The sequence below is a fragment of the Rhinatrema bivittatum genome, chromosome 2, assembly GCF_901001135.1.
Source record: "Rhinatrema bivittatum chromosome 2, aRhiBiv1.1, whole genome shotgun sequence".
In the NCBI taxonomy this organism is placed as follows: domain Eukaryota; kingdom Metazoa; phylum Chordata; class Amphibia; order Gymnophiona; family Rhinatrematidae; genus Rhinatrema; species Rhinatrema bivittatum.
In genome coordinates, this window is record NC_042616.1 from 54,987,646 (window position 1) to 55,008,333 (window position 20,688).

The 20,688-nt window shown below is 46.1% G+C and overlaps 1 protein-coding gene across 16 annotated transcripts in view; it reads left to right on the forward strand.

Moving 5' to 3' along the window:
• Window positions 1-20,688, forward strand: part of MAP4 (microtubule associated protein 4) — a 456,329-nt gene that overhangs the window by 138,409 nt on the left and 297,232 nt on the right. For all 16 annotated transcript variants that reach the window (XM_029588164.1, XM_029588168.1, XM_029588169.1 and 13 more), the window contains exon 3: window positions 785-1,038. In XM_029588164.1, the coding sequence (XP_029444024.1) occupies window positions 801-1,038 (238 nt within the window). In that variant the 5' untranslated portion in view covers window positions 785-800. The remainder of the gene's footprint in view (window positions 1-784; window positions 1,039-20,688) is intronic.

Consider the following 20,688-nt stretch of genomic DNA (forward strand, 5'->3'; position numbering starts at 1 on the left):
AAAAATCGCAGGAGAGCGGGCGAGCAGCCGCTCTCGTGTGCATGCGATTCAGTAAATAAAATTATTCAAATTAGGGCCCGCAGTAAAAAGAGGCGCTAGGGACACTAGCGCGTCCCTAGTGCTTCTTTTTGGACAGGAGCGGCAGCTGTCAGAGGTTTGACAGCCGACGCTCAATTTTGCCGGCATCAGTTCTCAAATCCGCTGACAGCCACGGGTTCGGAAACTGGACGCCAGCAAAATTGCGTGTCTGGTTTTCAAGCTGTGGGCCGACTTAAAACTTTTTTTTGATTATTTTTAACTTTTGGGACCTGTGACTTAATATCGCCATGATATTAAGTCAGAGGGTGTACAGAAAAGCAGTTTTTACTGCTTTTCTGTACACTTTCCCAGTGCCGAGAGAAATTAACGCCTACTTTTGGGTAGGCGCTAATTTCTGAAAGTAAAATGTGCAGCTTGGCTGCACATTTTACTTTCTGTATCGCGCAGAAATAACTAATAGGGCCATCAACATGCATTTGCATGTTGCGGGCGCTATTAGTTTTGTGGAGGTTGGACGCACATTTTCGCCGTGCTATTACCCCTTACTGAATAAGGGGTAAAGCTAGCGCGTTAACCCGCGTTTAACAGTGCGCTCCACCAGAGCGCACTGCACTGTATCTGCCTGAAAGAAATCTAACCAGCTGATTGGTCATTGTCCATTGAGAAGATCCGCCACTTGGGTCAGTATTCTTTATAGTATAAATGAACAGTGGTTTTTTTTTTCCCCCTCTGATTGTTCTGCTAGGTTCCGGTGGCAGAGAATGGCGGATCTTGAGCCAGATTTTGAACTAGAGGATGCGCTGACTGACCATCCACCGGAGATAGAGCCGGAGATAAAACGAGACTTCATCAGCTCTTTGGAGGCTGAGCCTTATGATGATGTCATCGGCGAAACTTGTGATAAAAAAGACTACGTTCCCCTTCTGGATGATGAGGAAGCCAAGGCTGGAAACCAGGAATCGAAGAGCAAACTCCATGCCGATGGCACCCCAGTGGAAGGTAACACCTACTTCTTTTTTGTATGTGTAGAGTGAGGGAACAGTTGTAGTCATTGCCATAAATGCAGGGCACACCTTTAAAAAGGTGGGCTTGGCAATTTTATGCACCTCTCCTTTTCTTCCTATTTGCTAGGTTTCCTTATTGGTGCTCTGCTACATCTTGCAGTAGTTTCCCCTCTCGCACAGCCTCTCCAATAACTAAATAAAATATTGCAGCATGTTTGAGGAATCTTGTCTTTTGGTGCTGTTGAGCCAGCAGGTGACCCTGTGCCAAGTGAGCTGCTTTCGAGAGGGCAGTTCCAGTAGCGTTCTGTACCAGAGGAACTGAGGCTCGGGTCGGTCTGAAAGTTAATATTCTGCAGCACAGTTCAGGACACTGATTAAACAGAGCTGTCTGGCTTGTCCTTCTTTTTAATGACTTCCAAAAGTGGTGTCCTTGCCTGCACTTACACTAGAAGTAAATCATGTACTGAGCAGAGCGCTGACAACAGGGCACACCATAATCTTCTTACCAGCCCTTATCTGCTGGCTCCGTGGAGAGCAACCCTTCTGTCTGTCTGATGCCAAAACTGGTTCTTTCTTGGGTGCCCTCCTCTTGCTTCCTTTCCTGTTCACTAATCTTCCTAAGTAATGAAATTCTAGTGTGGCCAGCCTGTGCTTGTGCCCCAGTCTGCTCCTAATATTACCCAGAATCAGTAACTGAAAAATGAAGAAACTGGAAGGTCAGTCGTCTGATAAGGATGTATGTCCTAGGCTCCTGTTGTGCAGCCGCTCAGATAGCTCCAGATTTAGCATTGCTGTGAAGTGCACATCCTGTTCATTTTATTAGCATGGGGGGCTTGTTACCTTTTATAGGTGTAACTTGAGGGAGGAGGGAATGCTTGTGACTCACTTGGGCACTGAGCATTGGTAATTGTGCTGTATGTGCCTGTTAAGTACAGATGACTTTATCGATCTGATATTGGGATAGGTCATTAGATTAGAAGCTGCTGGTTAAGTGAGCCAGGCCTATGATTTATAATTGCAGAACTCACAAGCCAGATGCCTTGCTACATGTAAGGCTTTTAATACAGTGTATTAACCAGCAGCAGTGCTTTAATAGTTTGCAAGCCACCTGACCTGGGTACAAATTTCTGTGTGGTTTCCAAAGTTGCCTGGACCAGCATGCATCAGGACAGTTCTGTGATCTGTTAGAACCCTTTGTGAATGTCAAGTAGTTTGTGTGTAATGGAATTGAAGAAGCAGGACATTTGTGCTCAAAGTATATAAACCTTGTCCCTGGTAAGAACATAAGAACTTGCCATGGGTCCATCAAGCCCAGCATCCTGTTTCCAACAGAGGCTGAACCTGGCAATTACCCAAAAACCAAGAAGATCCCATGCTACTGATGCAATTTATAGCAGTGGCTATTCCCTAAGTAAACTTGATTAATAGCAGTTAATGGACTTCTCCTCCAAGAACTTATCCAAACCTTTTTTGAACCCAGCTGCACTAACTGCACTAACCAGAAGTGGGCATGCATCAGAGGCATTGGGACTGTTAAATGAGGAACAGAGGTGGTGTGGAGTGAGAGGTTTGGATTTTGTAGGGTGAGTGTTAGAGGACTGGGGTTGGAGGGAGGGAATATTTTAAGTGGTTCATTCCTTCTCCTGATCCCTCATTAACACTCTCTTTCCTCTGATTCCCCTTCCTTTCCCAGTACAAGTCTCAGACTCTCTCTTCCTCTATTAAAGAACAACATTACACACATGCCAGAACTTTGTTTTAATAAAAGTCAAAGTACATTTTTAATGTGCAATTTTAGTGTCAAGCTAGATGAATCCAGAACAAGTGAGTTATGCACCTCTACCAGCAGATGGAGCAAACTGATGTCACAGTACTTCTCCAAGGACAAGCAGGATGGTAGTCCTCACACTTGGGTGATATCAGATGGAGCCTGGCATGGAAAACATTTGTCAGTTTCTAGGGCCCCTATTCAGTATCTTTCTGCGAAGCTGAAGCCTTGCGGCTGTGGAGCTTACTTTTTTTTTTCCTGTGAGAAATCTTTTTTTCTTCCTTCCTGCACTGTTGGGTTCCTCTATGCTTTCGGAGTGTTTTGCTCATAGTTTTCAGTAAGTTTTGTGTAACATTGCGGTCGATCCAGACCATCTCCTCCCTGTGGCCGCTGGTCATCGACCGCGCACTGCATTCTTTCTGACATGGCATCCGGCTTTCGCCTCTGTCCTCAGTGCCCCCGGACCATGTCCATCAGACCCCAACAAGGTCTGTCTGTCTCTGCTTGGGGGCATCGCATGATGTCAGTGTTTGCGATCTTTGTGCCCAGATAACCCCCCAAGGGCCATCGGGCGTGCCTAGACAAAATGGAAAAGCTATTTGGTGCTAGAAAATCGGATCTGTTGTCTGTGTCCAGGACTTCTACAGCACAGAAGGGAATCGCTGTATCAACCCCTGGTGTCCCCTCTGCTACTGATCCTAGATCCTGAGACGGGGCAGGGGACTGGGCGAGGTTGATATCCTCGCGGTCCAAGTCAGGTTCCTGTCTGTTGCCATCGGTCCTGGAGAAGGACAGAGGTGAGCACCGAGAAGTTAGGAAACACACCAATCATCCTCTTCAAAGTCATTCCAAGGGAAGGCATCAACCGTGTCAATGCCTCCCCCCAAAGTGGTCTCGTGCGGAGTTGGTGATATCCTCCGGTCCTCCCAAGGACTATTCGGCAGTTCCTACCAGTGGAAGCTTTGTTCCACCCCATGACTCCGGCGACTGATTCTGCTGCCACCGCCTCCTCAAGCCATCTTGTCCTCTGCAGCTTTTGAGGAAGAGTTAGAGGCACGTGCGGTTGGTGGTTGGCTGGGCCCTGCAGGGCATTGAGCCTCTGGTTACAATGGGACCACTACAGCCACAAGAGCAGATTCCATTGGTGCTTGCGCCTCTCTTGGAGTGGCTAGACCTGCTGCTTGGTGTCTTATAGTCACAGCCAGCTCAGATATCCCTTCACTGTTGAAGGGAACATTGATGCTGTCGCCACTGGTCCCCATTCCGGTGAGCAACTCCTTGGACAAGGAAGGTCCATCGGTATCGACGGCACTCCCAGGGCCATCGGGACCAATGCCCTCTGTGCCATCTATATCTCTGTGCTTCTGCCAGTGAATCAGTTGGTGCCCAGGATGCCACCGGTGCCCTCATGGCCCTCTGGCTTGGGTGGGAGCTCCACCCCCTCCACGTCTCGAAGTTCAAAGCAAAGAGGAAGCCCCCTATGATCCTTTGGAAGGCGAGGTGTCTTTTTCCTCCATGGAGGAATCTGAGGACTGGCCTTCTGCCTCTCCTCCAGTAGAGAGGGTTCAGAAGTCCCCTCCAGAGGATCTTTCTTTTGCTGGGTTTAAGGTATTGGTGGAGTTAGTGCCTTTCCAGCTATTAACACAACAGGATTCTCATCATAAGATGTTGGAGACTCTGCAATTTGATGCTCCTAAGGAAGTGATGGCTGTTCAATACATGATATCTTTAAGGAGCTAGTCGTCTGACTCTGGGAACATCCCATTTTCATTCCTCCTGTGAACCGAAAGATGGACGTGGTCTATCTAGTCCAGACCACTACTGCGTTTGAATGTCCATCTTCCTCGCCATTCAGTGGTGGTGGAATGAGCCCTAAAGAAGGCAGAGACTTAAGACTCATGCCTCGGGCTGTGAGCACAGAGCTCTGGATGCACTCGGACGCTGGGTATTCCAGGGCTCAGTTAGCAGCCAGGATTATGTGGCATCAACTCTATATGGGGCAGTACACTAGAAACCTAGGGAAGCAAACCCTAGAGTTGGGGGATCACCTCCTGCAATAATTTTAGGAGGACTTCCAGAAAGTGGTTCAGCGGGGCTGGACTGTGAAACACGAGGTCCACTCTGTGTACAATGTGTTTGAGACAGCTATGAGAGTTGCCGAAGTGGGCATTGGGACTTGTCGCATGACTTGGCTGCGTGCCTCTGACCTGCGCCCTGAGGTGTAGGACAGTCTGGCAGATCTGTCCTATAAGGGGAGAGCCTTTTCGGGGACAAGATTAGAGGTGGTGGCCCAACTGAACAACTATCGTGAAACCCTTCAACAGTTTAGCCAGCACGTCGGACACTGTCTTCCAGCAAAAAGCCTCGCAGGCAATATCCACAATGGCTTTTTTACTGGCCACACAAATACTACCTGCCAGCCTCTAGATCAAGACCTTAGTGGGCACTGGCAAGACCAAGGGTATGGCAATCTCGTCCAACTCCTGCCCCACTGCAAAACACTGTTGTGGGATTTTGACTGGTGGCCAGGGGCTTTGAACCAGCCAACCCTACCCCAAGGTACCAACATCCCAGTGGGGGGCCACCTGTAGCTATTCGCAGAATGATGGACTTCAGTTACCTCGGACCACTGGATCCTGTCCATTGTGAGGTAGGAGGTAGGATTTAGTTGCTTTTGCAACTAAATCCTCTCCTTTCTCCCCTGTGTCCCTGGAGAAGTATGGAGAACCAGCAGATACTCCAAGTAGAGCTCTCTGCCCTCTTAACAGCTTGAGTGGTCAAACCAGTCCCAGCAGGCCAACGAGGGGGATGTGTTCTTCTCCAGGTATTTCCTGATTACCAAGAAAAGTGGTGGCCTTCGCCCCATTCTGGATCAGAGGGCATTAAACTGGTTTCTTGTCAGGAAAAGGTTCAAGATCTTGTTGAACTTTGATCCTCCTCAGAGCTGGGGACTGGCTCTGCTCCCTTGATCTCAGATGCATATGCCCATATCCCCATTTCTTCAGCAGATCGGAGGTATTTGTGGTTCCTGGTAAGAGCACTACTAGAATTGCTTGCTGCCCTTCGGCCTAGCGTCGGCACCTTGCATCTTCATCAAATGCCTAGCAGTATTGGGGGGCCTATCCTTGGAGGCAAGGGATACATGTCTTCCCTTGGCTTAAGAGCTACTCCAGGTAGGGGGTGCTGCGATCCCTACAGTCCACCATATGTGCCTTGGAAGAACTGGGATTTCTGATCAACTATCCAAAACCCATCTCCAGCCATCACTGCAACTGGACTTCATCAGGGCCAGACTGGACACTGTCCAGAAGAAGGCCTTTCTGCCTTGAGGCAGGGCAGAGACACTTGCTGCCCTAACTAGAGTAGACTCCTGTTGCTCCCATGTCTCAGCACACCAGTTTCTGCAACTTCTAGGACATATGGCGGCCACTGCATGTCAGTCTGTTTGCTCTGCTTCACATGCGCAGAGCGCAATGGACATTGTTCCCAGTGGTGCCAAGCCACCCAGGATCTTCAGTCTTGTGTCCTGATCACCACTTCCCTCTGGCAGTCCCCCTGTGAGGTGGGAAACCCTGTTCAATCTGGAGCAAGGGATGACTACCTTAGGCCTGCAGCCCCAGATCATCCTCACCACAGACATGTTTCACATGGGTTGGGGAGCCCATGTTGCAGGCCTCCACACTCAGGATCTTTGTTCCCTGCAGGAGAGGTATTCCTAGAGGGGCGGGCGATCCGTTATGCCTTGAGGGCATTCAGGGAGCACCTATCCAACAGTGGTCCTAGTTCAGACCAGTGATCAGGTGGCACTGTGGTATCTGAACAAGCAGGGAGGGACAGGGTCATACCTCCTCTGCCAAGAGGCAGTCCAGATCTGGTCATGGGCCCTCGAACGGCATCTTCCTCCAGGCTATGTATCTCCCCAGGGTGGACACTGTTTTGGCAGACTCTTTTTTTGAGTCTGGCCTTCTGACCCCACGAGTGGTCCTTGAATCTCAAGAGGTAGCGAACCACATCTTTTGCCTATGGGGGATCCCAGACATTGGTTTGCTTCCCCAGAGAACAAGGCTGATCGATTCTGCTCCCTTGGATGAGCAGGCAGAGGATTGATGTCTGATGCCTTTTCACGTCACTGGGGCACCAGTCTGCTGTATGCACTGATCTCAAACACTCCAAAAGCTCCAACAAGACTGAGGCTCCATGATTCTGGTTGCACCCTTTTTGGCCTTGTCAGGTCTTCTATGGGAGCTGGCCTTGCGCCCTCTGATCCAGCTGGGGATGGCACCAGATCTGATCTCTCAGGACCAGGGCAAGTTTCACCATTACCTCCGAGCTCCATCTGTCATGGCTTGGATGTTGACCGGGTGACTGTACAGGCACTGGGCCTTTTGGAAGGTGTCTTGAGTCCCCTTGGAGTCTAGGAATCCTTCCACGAGAAGATCTTACAATCTCAAGTGGAAGAGGTGATACACAAGGTGATCTTCCTGTTGCAGGAGCTTGGCTGGGTGGTGAACCTGGCCAAGAGTAGTGTTCAGCATGCTCAGTCATTGGAATAGATTGGGGCTCGGTTCGACATAAAGCAGGGCAAGGTTTTCCTGCTGGAATCTCGCATTCAAAAGTTAAGACAGCTCCATTTATTGAACATTCTGAGCCTGACCATATGGTCCTACCTGCAAGTACTTGGCTTAATGGAAGTGACCCTGGAAGTAGTCCCGAGGGCACATATGCATCCTCTTCAACACTCCTTGCTGTCTTGGTGGAACCCACAGTCTCAGGACTTTTTAATTTGGCTCCTCCCAACTGCAGTGGTGGCTGCAGGCAGATCATTTAAGGAAGGGAGTTTCCCTAGTACCACCACAACTGACAACAGATGTGAGCATCCTTGTTTGGGGAGCTCACTGTTAGGAACTGACTGCACAAGGGCACTGGAATGTAGAAGTCTCTCTGGAACATCAATCGACTGGAAGCCAGGGTGGTCTGGTTGGCGCATGTTTGCAGTTCAGTGATGGGCTGCAGGGTCAGTAGATCCAGATGTCAGACAATGCAACAACTGTGGCTTACTTAAATCTGCAGGGAGGAACCAAGAGCCAGCAAGTGTCGCTGGAAATAGATTAGCTTATGGAATGGGGAGAAGTGCATCTCCAGATCTCTCACAACAGGAAAAGACAATGTAAGAGCAGACTTTCTCAGCAGGGGGAGTCTGGACCCAGGAGAATGGGCTTTGTCAGACGAGGCATTTCAGCTGATTCTGAATTGCTGTAGTCCTTGTTCTTAGGTCTGTTGACTCGTAGTGTGAAAGTTCCATCATTCTTCAGTTGCAGGAGAGATCCTAAGTCATTGGGGATCAATGCTGTAGTGCAGGAGTGGCTGGAAGACAAGTTGCATTGTGCCTTTCCTCCATGGCCCATGTTGGGCAGATTGATCCGAAGGATAGTGCTCTTGGTTGCTTCAGATTGGCCCAGGGTGCCATGGTATGCAGATTTGTAGTGGCTCCTGGGGGACTCACACCTTCAACTTCTGTGTCACAGGGACCTGCTAAGTCAGGGACCGGTTCTTCACAAAGATACAACTGTTTTCTTATAGTATGGCCCTTGAGAGGGCTTGATTGCTGAAACATGGATACTCAATAGCAGTGATTGCCACTTTGCTTAGAGCTAGAAAGCTCTCCATTTCCTTGGCATATGTGTGAGTTTGGCAAGTGTTTGAGGTCTGGTATGAGGATCGAGGTTCTCTTCCTCATTCGGCCAAGATCCCACTCATTTTGGAATTGTTTGCAGGATGGCTTGAATAAAGGTTTGTTCCTTAATTCCTTAAAGGTACAAATAGCAGCTCTCAGCTATTTCACGTGTCATGTAAATGGTGGTTCCTTGGCTCATCCTGACGTGGCCTGTTTCATGAAAGTAGTGAAACATCTTCATCCTTCCTTGCAGTTTCCACTACCCTTATGGGAGTCTTAATTTGGTCTTGGATTTCCTAGCGGGTCCTACGTTTAGACTGATGTGTAACCTGTCCTTACTGTTAACCTTAAACTGTTTCTTGTGGCAATTTGTTCTGTGTGGAGAGTTTCCGAACTGCAGGCCTTGTCTTGTCAGGAGCCCTTCCGGGTGACTCTAGGGGGGATACAGCTGCATAATGTTCCTTTTTTTTTTTTAACCAAAGGCTTTACTGAATTTCACTCAAATTAGTTCATCGCTCTGCTGTGTCTGGACAGACATAGGGGAGTATCGTCTGTTGCGACACTTGGATGTCAAGTGACATGACATATATATCCAGAAGTTAGAGCCTTTACCGGAAAACAGATGTTGACCAGGTGACTGTACAGGCAGTACTAAACGAGAGCTGGCCCCATGTGCTACAGTAACCCACTGGATTAAGGGGGTAGTCACGGCAGCATATGTTGATGCTGGCAAGCCATTATCTAGTCAGGAAGTTAGGTTGCGGTCTCCTGTTGACATTTGCCGAGCTGCAACGTGGTCCTTTGTACTCACCTTTTCCAGGTATTATCTGGATGTGCAGGCCCGGGAGGACACAACTTTCGTTCATGTGGGTTTTGACTGGACCGCAGTCAGCCTCCTACCCTATTCGGGAGTAGCTTGGGTACATCCTACTTGTTCTGGATTCATCTGATTGGATGCTAAGAGGAGAAATTACTACTTTATTGATTTTCCTTTTCTTAAGGATAGTCAGATGAATCCGACTGCCAAATGATTGTAGTATGGTCCTCTTGTGACTATTAGAGATTACTGGCAAGTTAGTACAGTTCCTAGGTTAGTGTTAATACGTTTCTTGTCTGAGCTCAGTGCTTCCTGTTGGCTGAGTATTGACATGGTTATTTGTTTTTAATCAAGCTTTTTGCTAATCTGTCCAGTTTACTTTTGAAGAGAATACTGGCAGGTTGATGTCAGTGCAGGGTATATGTACTGTGATGTCAGTTTGCTCTGTCTCCATCTGCTGGAAGAGATGCATATCCCACTTGTTCTGGATTCATGAGACTGTTGCAAAGGAAAGGAAATTATCTGGTAAATTTCTCACTGTAGGCAAATGTACTACAGTTACATAATCTTGAAAAATCTTGCACAGAATTTGTTTGCTATTCACACACATCTTGAAAAATCTGCTGCAGAAAACTAGGGGCTCCAACAACATGTATGGATGTGATTAATCACTTGCCTTATGACAAACCTGATTTTTTTTTTTAAATAGCAAAATCTTCATTCAGTTCCAAAAAATAATTCACCGCTCTTCAGTTTTCCATTTATAACACTTCTCAAGTGACCTAAAGCAGTGTACATCAGCAGTATACATAATAGTATTTAAGTGTATTATGAACTAATAAAGTAACTGCATAAAATAGAACTGTGGTTCTGTCCTCTTCAGTGATGCAGCAGATAACACTGGCTTCAGTTCTACTGTGAATAGGTGCTCACTCTAAACTGAAGGTCCCATTAGTTCAGTGGCTTGCTCTTGCTGGCTCATCATGGTCAGGCATATATATATATTTTTTTCATTAATTCCAGCCTTCTGCATCTTGATTGCTCACTTGACTGCTTTTGTGTTTCTGTAGAGTGGATTAGCCAAACACACAATGGGCTTGTAGTATCTCAAAGGACAGGTGCAGACTGGAATCCTGATCAGTGGGAGTGTTGGTGAACTGGGAAAATTTAGTGTTTGTTTTATTTTTCTTTATTTTGCAGTAGGTCCTGTTTTCTTTAGATGGATCCTTCAAATTTTTGAAGGATGTTTTTTGACTAAAATAGCCTTTCACCTCACCTCTTAACCATGCTGGTAATAGGTTTGCCTTCCTTCCACTTTTCTTAATGCATGGAATACATCTGGACTGTGCTTCTAATATTGTATTTTTAAACGGTGTCCACGCCTGTTGTACACTTAACCTTTGCAGCCGCACCTTTCAATTTTTTCTAACTATTTTCCTCATCTTATCAGTTTCCCTTTTGAAAATGTAGTGTTAGAGCTGTAGATTTACATATTGTCCCCCTTTCAGTCATTAGTTCAAATTTGTTTATGATCACTGTTACCAAGTGGCCCCACTGCAGTTACCTTTCACCAAATCCCACTTACTACTAAGAATTAAATCTAAAATAGCTCCCTCTTGTTGGTTCCTGGACCAATTGCTCCATAAAGCAGTCATTTATTCCATCCAGGAACTTTCTCTAGCATGTCCTGATGTAACATTTACCCAGTCAATATTGGGGTAATTGAAATCTCCCATTATTACTGCACTGCCAAATTGGTTAGCTTCTCTCTCTAATTTCTCTTACCATTTCATAATCTCTGACCATTTTGGCCAGGTGGACAGTAGTATACTCCTATCACTATACTCTTACCCAACACATGGGATTTCTACCCATATAGATTCTACTGAGCATTTAGTCTCTTGTATGATCTTTATCCTATTGGACTCTATCACCTCCCAGACATAAAATGCCACTCCCTCACCAAGTTGATCCTCCCTATCATTGCGATGTAATTTGTACCCTGATATAGCACTGACCCATTGGTTATCTTCCTTCCACAAAGTCTCTGTGATGCCAACTATTTCAATCTTGTCATTTACTGCTATACACTAACTCTTCTATCTTACTACTTAAACTTCTGGCATTGGCATTTTGGTGGTTTTTTTTTTTGTAATTCTTTAGCTCAGGTGATTCTTTACTTATAGACACATGGACTATGTTTGCTTTTATTGAAACCTCTGGTATGCCCTAACTCTCCTGTTTCATTAGTATTCTTCAAAGATACATTCCTCTGAACCATGTACTGCTGATTCAGCTTCCCCCTTTTTCTAGTTTAAAAGCTGCTCTATTTCCTTTTTAAAAGTTAATGCCAGCTGCCTGGTTCCACCCTGGTTTAGGTGGAGCTTGTCCTTTCAGAAAAGTCTCCCCCTTCGCCAAAAGGTTCCCCAGTTCCTTACAAAACTGAATCCCTCTTCCCTGCATCGTCTCATCCACGCATTGAGACTCTGGAGCTCTGCCTGCCTCTGGGGGCCTGCACATTTAACAGGGAGCATTTCAGAGAATGCCACCTTGGAGGTTCTGGATTTCAATTTTTGATGTAAAATCCTAAATTTGGCTTCCAGAACCTCTCTCATTTTCCGGCATTGTTGGTGTCCACATGTACCACGACAGCCGGCTCCTCCCCAGCATGGTCTGTAATCCTATTTAGGTGACATGAGGTCTGCCACCTTTGCACCAGGCAGGCAAGTTACCAGTTGGTACTTGCATCCACCAGCCACCCAGCTATCTACGTTTCTAATAATTTAATCACCAACTATGATGGTTGACCTAACCCTTCCCTCCTGGGCAGTAGCCCTGGGAGACTTGTCCTTCATGCGAGAAGACAATACATCACCTGGAGAACAGGTCCTTGCCACAGGATCACTTCCTACTCTACACCAGGGTGGTGTTCTCCAACCGGAAGAGCTTTCCGATCCAAGGCAGCACTGAGGACTGCCAGATTTGGGACTTGGTTACTATGTCCCTGAAGGTCTCAATGTACCTCTGTCTGCCTCAGCTCCTCCAGGTCTGCCACTCCAGCCTCCAGAGATCGGACTCATTCTCTGAGAGCCAGGAGCTCTTTGTACCAGGTGCATACATACATTTCTCACGGGCAGGTAAAAAAATAATTGTACATGTGACATTCAATACAAAAGAAGGGAAAGCCCCCCCCTCTGTCTGCTGGACTGCTGCAGTTATTTTAATTTTGGTGAGTTCCTAGTTAAGTTTAGGTTACTAAGGGAGTTAGTACTTTAACTAGTACATTCACCTGTAAAATTTAATCTGCTAGTGTCCTATAAGGGAATGATTAAACTCTCAATAAGGGCTGGTGCAATAGTATGATTTAGATAAGAGCCAGATTAATTTTTAACGAGTGTCTCCTGCCTAAAAATCAAGAGTTGATTTGTGGGTGGGAAAGACAGATACTAGAATTAACCAGCTCTGGCTTGTTTATCTCACACACACAAACTCTAAAGAATATATCCCACTATTTCAACTTTCTCCAAACTTCAAGTCCAAAGATTTCCCAAAGCTATACTTTCTAGTCCTCTTCAAGCACCCTTAATTTGACCTTCACTCAAAGGATTGAAAGGTTTGAGATTCACGCACACACTTCTAGTCCTCTTCTACTGCAAAGGATTTTGGTACCTTTTGGGGCTGTGGACTTCAAAGCCTGGATTGCTCATTGTGACCTCTGGAGTTCTCTCCCGGGGGATGCTGGGAGCAGTGTGCAGATGAGCCTTCCGGTCCTCTTCCATTGTGCTTTCTTTGAGGAGTCTCTGACAGACCTTTGGGGGGTGTGGGTTTTTTTTGCTTTCCTTCTCAGATGAGCAAAGCACTCAGAGCTAAGATTTGGCTCTGGTGTTATGTGCTGTAAAATAACTAATTTTTTTGTAATGCACTCACTGCAGGAAGAGCTGTAGAGACATTGGTTCTATGAATTGGTTTTATTTTTTGTTTTGACCTGACTGTATTGCTTGGCTGAATGAATCTTTTCTCAGAAGACAAGCAGGATGGCAGTCCTCATGGATGACTGGAGACAGACAGACATGAAAAACCTCTGTCAAAATTTCTAGAATTTTAACTGAGTCTCTGCGCATGCTCGGCATGTACTATACCACACATCCACATGGGGTCCCCTTAGTCTCTCTTCTGCAGAGCCTCTTGTGTTGCAGCAAGATTATTGGTTTATCTTGCTCCCCCTTTTATAACTTAGATACATTTCTCTCTCTTTTCCCCACTGTCGCAGGGTCCCTCCCGGTTCTCCCCTTATTGTCTTAGCCAGGTGTTTCAGGTAAGTTTCTTTCACAGTAGCTTCTCTCAGGTGGCAGTACCCTCTGTGCCTGCTGATCATTATAAGTCGCCTCCATAGAGTTTGATTTTATAGCCCTCTTATTTCAAGTTGACGTGTCCACGTCTGGGTTTGTCATGCCCCCTGTGCTCACACTATTGACGATGACGCCCCCCCCCAAAATTGATGTATACTCTGGGGGCAATGCACAGTGTTTGGTATTGCAGCCAGATCTTGCACCCTTCAGGGACCAAGATCTGGCTTAAGAATATGGAGCGACTCTTGGGGGTGGAGAGAGATGTCTGTGGCTGCTAGGGATGCCTGAGTCGTACCATAGTCTGCCCCCCCCCCTTCCCCCCTCGGTTGAAGATTTTGAGTTCATAGTATTTGGCCTTGGCATCGGAGAAGGACCAGTCTGAGCATTGAGGAAAGCTGAAGAAGAATCAGCATCTGTTCCTGTCTATGCATGGTACCGGGCACAGGGATGCATCAGCTTCTGCTGTGATGCTCCTGAAGCATCCCTGTGGTGAGGAGAGCCAATCCTCCATCGATAACCAGGGTTTGCAACTGTCTGTTCCAATGCCTGCACTGATCCTCCTCTTGGGTTTCGAAGAGGATATGGTTATACACCTGGGTTCTAGTTGGTCTTGGTATCAGTTCTGTTCTAGGAGAAGCTGTAGAGGCATCTGCAGCTGGCTGCAAAGGTGGTGTGGAGCCTCTGCATCTGGGCACAAATGGGACTGGCACTGTCCCTCCTTGAGCTGTTGGAATTCCTGCATGTGCTCATTGGAGTGTTGACGCAGCCTGTCAATTCCTGGGGTGGAATTGTTGCCACAGAACAATCCAATGCTTTTTTGTTGGTCCCCTTTTTTTGTTGGGAGGGGCAACCCTGTAGCTAGGGATTCACCCATGTGTGATTACTGCCATCCTGCTTATCCTCAGAGAAAGCAGAGTTGCTTACCTGTAACAGGTGATCTCAGAGGACAGCAAGATGTCAATCCTCACAACCTGCCCACCACCCCAGAGTTGGGTTTCCATTTTGTAGGTTTTGTTTATTTTATTCCTCAGTTGTAGGTTAAGACTAGGAGGACCCTATGTGGATGTCTGGCATGCCTGCATAGAGGGGCTGTCAGTTATAGAAACTTTGACATGTTTTCCATGCTGGACTCCATCCGATATTACCCATCTGTGAAGACTTGACATCCTGTTGTCTTCAGAGAGCACCTGTTACAGATAAGCAACTCTGCTTTATCTGCTTATAGCCAATTGAAACTGCATGGCTAGGCTTGGTGCAACCTCTGAAATATGCTTTGAGGTGCAGGCTTGTAAGGCATTGTAGCGTGTTCGGTATGGACTCACCACTCTGGCTATCTTGTGAAAACCAAGAGCGTGGAGCCTTGCTCGTAACTGTCTTCTCATATCCTAGTGTTGCCTCAACTGGCAATGCTAACTCACTCACGGTAATATCAAGTAACTCCTTTATCATTGGAGCAGACTCAGCTGGGATACAGTTTGCAGATTCACTTAAATTCTCATGGAATGATTTTGGTCTTTATTGAACATTAAGTCTTCAAATATCTCATGTGAAAATTTTTTTTTTAAATTTAATCAGAATGGTGTTAGGATCTACTTTCCGAATGTTACATGCAAATCATCCAAACAGCCCCCCCACACCCAACATCTTTCAGTGCTGTCATGACAGTTCAAAGAGCAGAGATGTTCAGTAAAAGTCAATTTTATGACCAAAAAAAAGCAAATTATGAAATTGCTTTAAATTTATCAGGCTTCTGATAGTCTATTTGGTGGGGCAACCCATAGTGCTGCTAAGGTAGAACGCAAGAGAGCATTTTACAACTGCCTTACATGGTTGACCTGGTCCTGTGAGATCCAGGTTTTGCTTTTAGACCCAGCTTGGTGGTTCAAGCCACCTGGGTCTGGGAGTGCAGCAGTGTTTGTCATCAAAAGTGGCCTGGCTGTCACTCTGCAATGACACCTACTGGTCAGACCAGAGGATGCTTATGCCAGGGTCCTATTGGCTGAAGGTGGTTGCTGTGATGGATTATGGTTGAGGGGAGTGAGGAAAGCTAAAACTCTGGATGCCTGCATACGGAATCTCAAGGCTTCCAGTGAGTAGCCTATATAAAACCCCCCCCCCAAAAAAAAAAAACCCTTTCTTCCTTAGTGAAGAAATGTAGCTACATTAATCTGCAAGCAATATTTTCTGATGCTCTGTTCCTGATTGCAGGCACTATTGTCTCTTTTAAATTCTTTCTTTTTCACGCTGCTGTTTTGCCTTTCCCCAGGTGGATTGCTTGGGTAGTTCAATAACTCTTGCTTCTTTCAGGACTCGCAGGATGCTGCCCCAGCAATGTGATCTCAGCATCTCTAGTTGGCCAGTAGTGGGAGCTATCTCTGAAAGTGGCAGCTGTTCCCAATTCCCGCTTCAGTCTCTGGGACTGTGCTTGCTGCCACTGGAACTAGATATCTTTAATTTTGGGTTTTACATTGCTGTGGGCAGAGTCTATAGAATCTCCTTTTTGGAAATTTTGTAGAGTTTAAGTATGCGGATTGTGGTTTGCAGTTTTTTTTTCTTAATGTATTTCAAAACTTTTTTTTTTTTTTTAGGAAGATTGGGCTAACAAGGTCTTACCTTCTGAAACGTGTCTTTGCCATTGGGTACTGTTTGTAGAAACAGTAAATGTGTTAATCTTGCTGTCGGGACAAGGTCGCTAGTGGGGGAGGATTCCACAAAATCAAAATACCTAGACACGTTCTAGGGATAGGCCCGACTTTGTACACTGACCTTGATTTTTTGCATTATTTAACCGATCTGTGTGTGGCATCTGTGCTTGTAAAGATGAAAAACCTGGATACCGAACGATCAAGAGCAAGCAATTTTTCATAAGTGGATGATTTCAGGAACCCAGCTGTTGGAAAGGGTGAGGAACTTTGCCTCCCTTTTTACCGAAAGGAGAAGGCCGAAGCCCCTGTTACCCAGGATGGAGGAAGTTTATTTTTATTTTCCTGCTCTGTGGGGCCCAGGAGTGTCCCTGGGATGCCCAAGTGTCCCCTCAGTTGACTGGTGTGGCCAGTTTCTCGTCCCGTAGGGAGTCTCCACAGGCTTTGAAGGAAGATGGGATTTTCCCAGTCTGCTTTCCTATTAGTTCTTACTTTTTAGACCATAAGAGATGTCCCATTTAGTTGCCCTTGGTCTTTATCTGGGTCCTGGCTTCCTGATCCACTGTAGTATAAGGGAGGAAGGGATACTTCTAATCCCCTGCTGGACTTACCCGGCATGTTTCCAGCAGAAAATCTTGGTTTGTGTGTGCTGGAAAAGTTGGCAAAAATATCCAACTTGAGAAAGGAACAGGACTATATAGAATGGATGTTTTTGGCCTTTAGCAATTCTTGAAGCCACCTGTAGAATTGGTTTTCACTCCAGTGCATGGCTTTCTGAAGGACCTTCTTATGGCTGCACCATTCCATAATGGACTGGATATTGAAGTGTGCGGCATGCTTGACGGAACAGTCCAGTATGCCTACCAGACGAGATTAAAAAGCCTTGTATGTTTTTGGCAAGATTTTCCAGCATTCTCTGCTTGGCACTACGATTGTAGCACACTGGCTGTCCGTGCTGCAGTACTTGAATGTGTGCTGAAGCCCCTGGCTGATGTGGGAGTTCTGTCCAGCAGAGTTCTAGCTCGCCATGGATGATACGGAAGTGTGGAAAGCAATATATGAGGCTTTCGACACGGTAGCCAGAACCTTAGCAGTTGCTGTTCAGTTAGGGGACGCCAAGATGTTCGTGACTGCCTGGTAGATGTTCCGTGTACAGGACAGAATCTATTTGGAAATGAGGTGCAGGAGACTGTGGCTCTGATTAAGGAGCGTCTGTCCACTCTGCTGTCGCAGTCCACAATAGCGAGAGACCAGTTTGATCCATCCAGGCATCCGAACTTTTCTTACAAATGCCCCTTTTTTCAGAGATGGCCCTCTGATCCTTCCAGGGACTCTGAGCTCCTACCCTATCACAGCATCTGCACTCGAAGCTGGCAAAAGGGGAACAGCAGCTGAAAACCCAATAAATGTAACCCAAACCTGGGGCGGGTTTTTTGATGTCCTTGAGACCTGCCTCTCCCCCCCAGTAGGGGAAAGGTTAGGTTTTTTGCCAGAATTGCAGGGAAAGAAGCAAGTCCTGAATTTATATTGTGGCTACTGCTTGTGCCTTTCAGGCCTCCTCCAAAAGCGGAGGTCAGTCTTCAATTCTGGCACTTCCCAATTGGCTTCCTTGCTACAACAGAGGGCCATGGAGCTTGCCCCCTGCAGGAGTATGGCAATTTATATTCCTGCTGGTGCTTACCGTAACTTCTGAGACGTGTGGCTATAGACCATCCTGTATTTGCAGAACCCAAACAGATTGGTAATCTGGGAGAAGTTGAAGATGAATTTACACCAAACAATTCTGGCCTTGAAAGATGCATTTTTCCATTCACCCTACCCGTCAGAGGTTCCTCAGATTTGGTGGCGGGTGTGCACTACCATTACAGAATACTCCTGTTTGGCCTCTTGGTGATTGTGTTCACAATGTGTCTATCTGTGGCTGCACACTTATGGAAGCAGGAAGTTGCATGTTCTGAAACCTGGGCAGTTTGGTTGATAATGTGCTCTTCCCTGTCAGGCATCAAGTCCCTTCATACCACAGTCACTTTTCCTTTAGAACCTGGGCTTTCTGGTCAAATTGTCTAGCAAATCAGTTCATAGGAGCCTGGATTGACTCTTCAGGAAGAAGCCTTTCTTCTATTGAAAGGACCAGGATTTTGATAGGCCTCACAAGGTCCTGCCTATAGCTGCTCTGGATGTTGGTAAGCTCCATCCTTGTCTTAAGTCACATGCATACAGTGGCTTGCAAAAAAGTATTCCACCCCCTAAAGTCAGATTTGTGTGGATTACAAATGACATGCAGATTGTTCCAGACAGTGGGGTTTTTTTGTAAACAAGTATGCTCTTAAAGTAAATTTTCAGTCATAATTAAAGTAGTTCTCTGTATTTTTGTAAAATAAAAAATTGAAAAATGCTGCTTGCATAGGTATTCAACCCCTGTACTGTAGAAACTCCAAATATCAAAGTACAGTGAGCACTGTTGGATCAATTGTGAGGAAATGGAAGCCGCATCGTACCACCAAGGCATCCCTCAAAACTTTGCATAAAAGCAAGGAGGAGACTTGTTGGCCTCTCTGTGGCTTCTTTCACAATCACTTTGAAGGAGCTACAGAGTTCAGTGGCTGAGACTGGAGTGCAGGTGCATCAGTCAACCATATTGAGCTCTGCATACAACCGGCCTGTGAGGAAGGGTAACTAGAAGCCATTGCTGAAGAAAAACACATCAAAGCATATCTGGAGTTTGCCAGAAAACATCCGAGTGACCCAGCTAAAATGTAGGATAAAATTTTGTGGTCAGGTGAGATGAAAGTGAAGCTTTGGCCAAAATTCAAAACGCTAATGTGATGCAAACATAACACTGCCCATCCTCAGTGCAAAACATTCCAACAGAAAAGTGTTGCCCAGTGTGGTACAGCATCCCATCTTGTTAAAATTGGATGGTATAATATACAGAGAGATGCAAGACTATCTGCTTGTCTCTAAGAAAATAAAAAACCCAGCACACACCCCCTAAAACTTGGAAGAAAGCTCTCCTTTCAGCAGAACAGTGATCCCAAGCAGAAGGCCAAAAGCAACACAGGAGTGGTTAAACGGCAAAAAGTCAATGTTCTACAAAGTCAAAGTCCAGATCTAAAGCCAATCAAGAATCTGACACTATCTGAAAATTGAGGTCCATAAGCATCTTCCAACCAACCTGGAGCAAATCTGCCAGGAAGAACGGGCAAAAATCACTCCCAAACAGTGTGTAAAGATGGTAGAAACTTATCCCAACAGACTTAAAGCTGTTATTGCAGCAAAAGGTGGTTCTACCAAGTACTAGTCTGAAGGGGGTTGAATACTTATGCAAGCAGCAATTTTTCAGGTTTTTTTTTTGTTCTCAAAAAAAATGAGAAATGAATTGTGACTCTGAAAATTTATTCAAGAGCATACTGGCTGGCTATAAACATGCTGTCTGGAACAATCTGTGTAACTTGTAATCCACATGACTTTTTAGGGGGGTTAATACTTTTGTAAGTCTGTGTGGTTCCCCGCACTTGCCTGCATATGTGGTGGCTTCAGTGGGAACGCTCAGTAAAGTCCATTTACAAATCAACCTGTTGGTGCTGCAGGCCATACAATATGTGCTAAGAGCATGTTCTCGGGCAAGAGAATCTTGATCCACACAGACAACCAAATGGCTATGTTTTGTATAAACAAGGAGGCTCAGGCTCTTATATCCTCTATGAATAAAGCCCTCTGAATCTGGAGTCAGGCCTGTCATATCAAAACATCTCCAGGCATTCAGAATACAATGGCAGACTGAGTTCTGTAGTCTCACAAGTGGTCCTTACATCAGGGGGTGGTAAACTATTTGTTTTGTCAATGAAATACAGCCGACCTGGGTACATTGATGCCTGGATGGATCATACTGGAAGACTGATGTCTTGCTCCATAAATCTGAGCAGCTGCAAATCAGCTCCCATTCTTGGTGCTAAAATGAAGTGCCATTCTACTCTCTGCATTCCTTTCATTGTCAGTACTGTCCAGAAGGTGCTTCAGGGTAAGGCAGATGATTTAAAGCCTCAGATTGGCTATGGACTGGCCTTGGTCAGTTCAGCCTTTGATTCCCTTATTACCAACTCTTCTGCCAGAAAAGCAAGGAAATGCGAATTTGATGTTACTGGCCCTCACAACATGGATGTTGAACATGCGTAGTCTCCTTGCTCCTTCGCAAAGAGATGGAAGACCTGCTGATTTCAGTTAGGAAGTCTTCTACCAGAAAATCCTATAGCTTCCAGAGGAAGAGGGTTTCTGCATGGCATGGGGCCAGCCAGCTGAACCGCCTTCTCTTGTGGTCTGTGGGACTGGTTTGGTATCTACTCTTCAGTCATCCTCTGGCTTCTGAGCACCTTCTTCATCGAGTTCATATCTGTT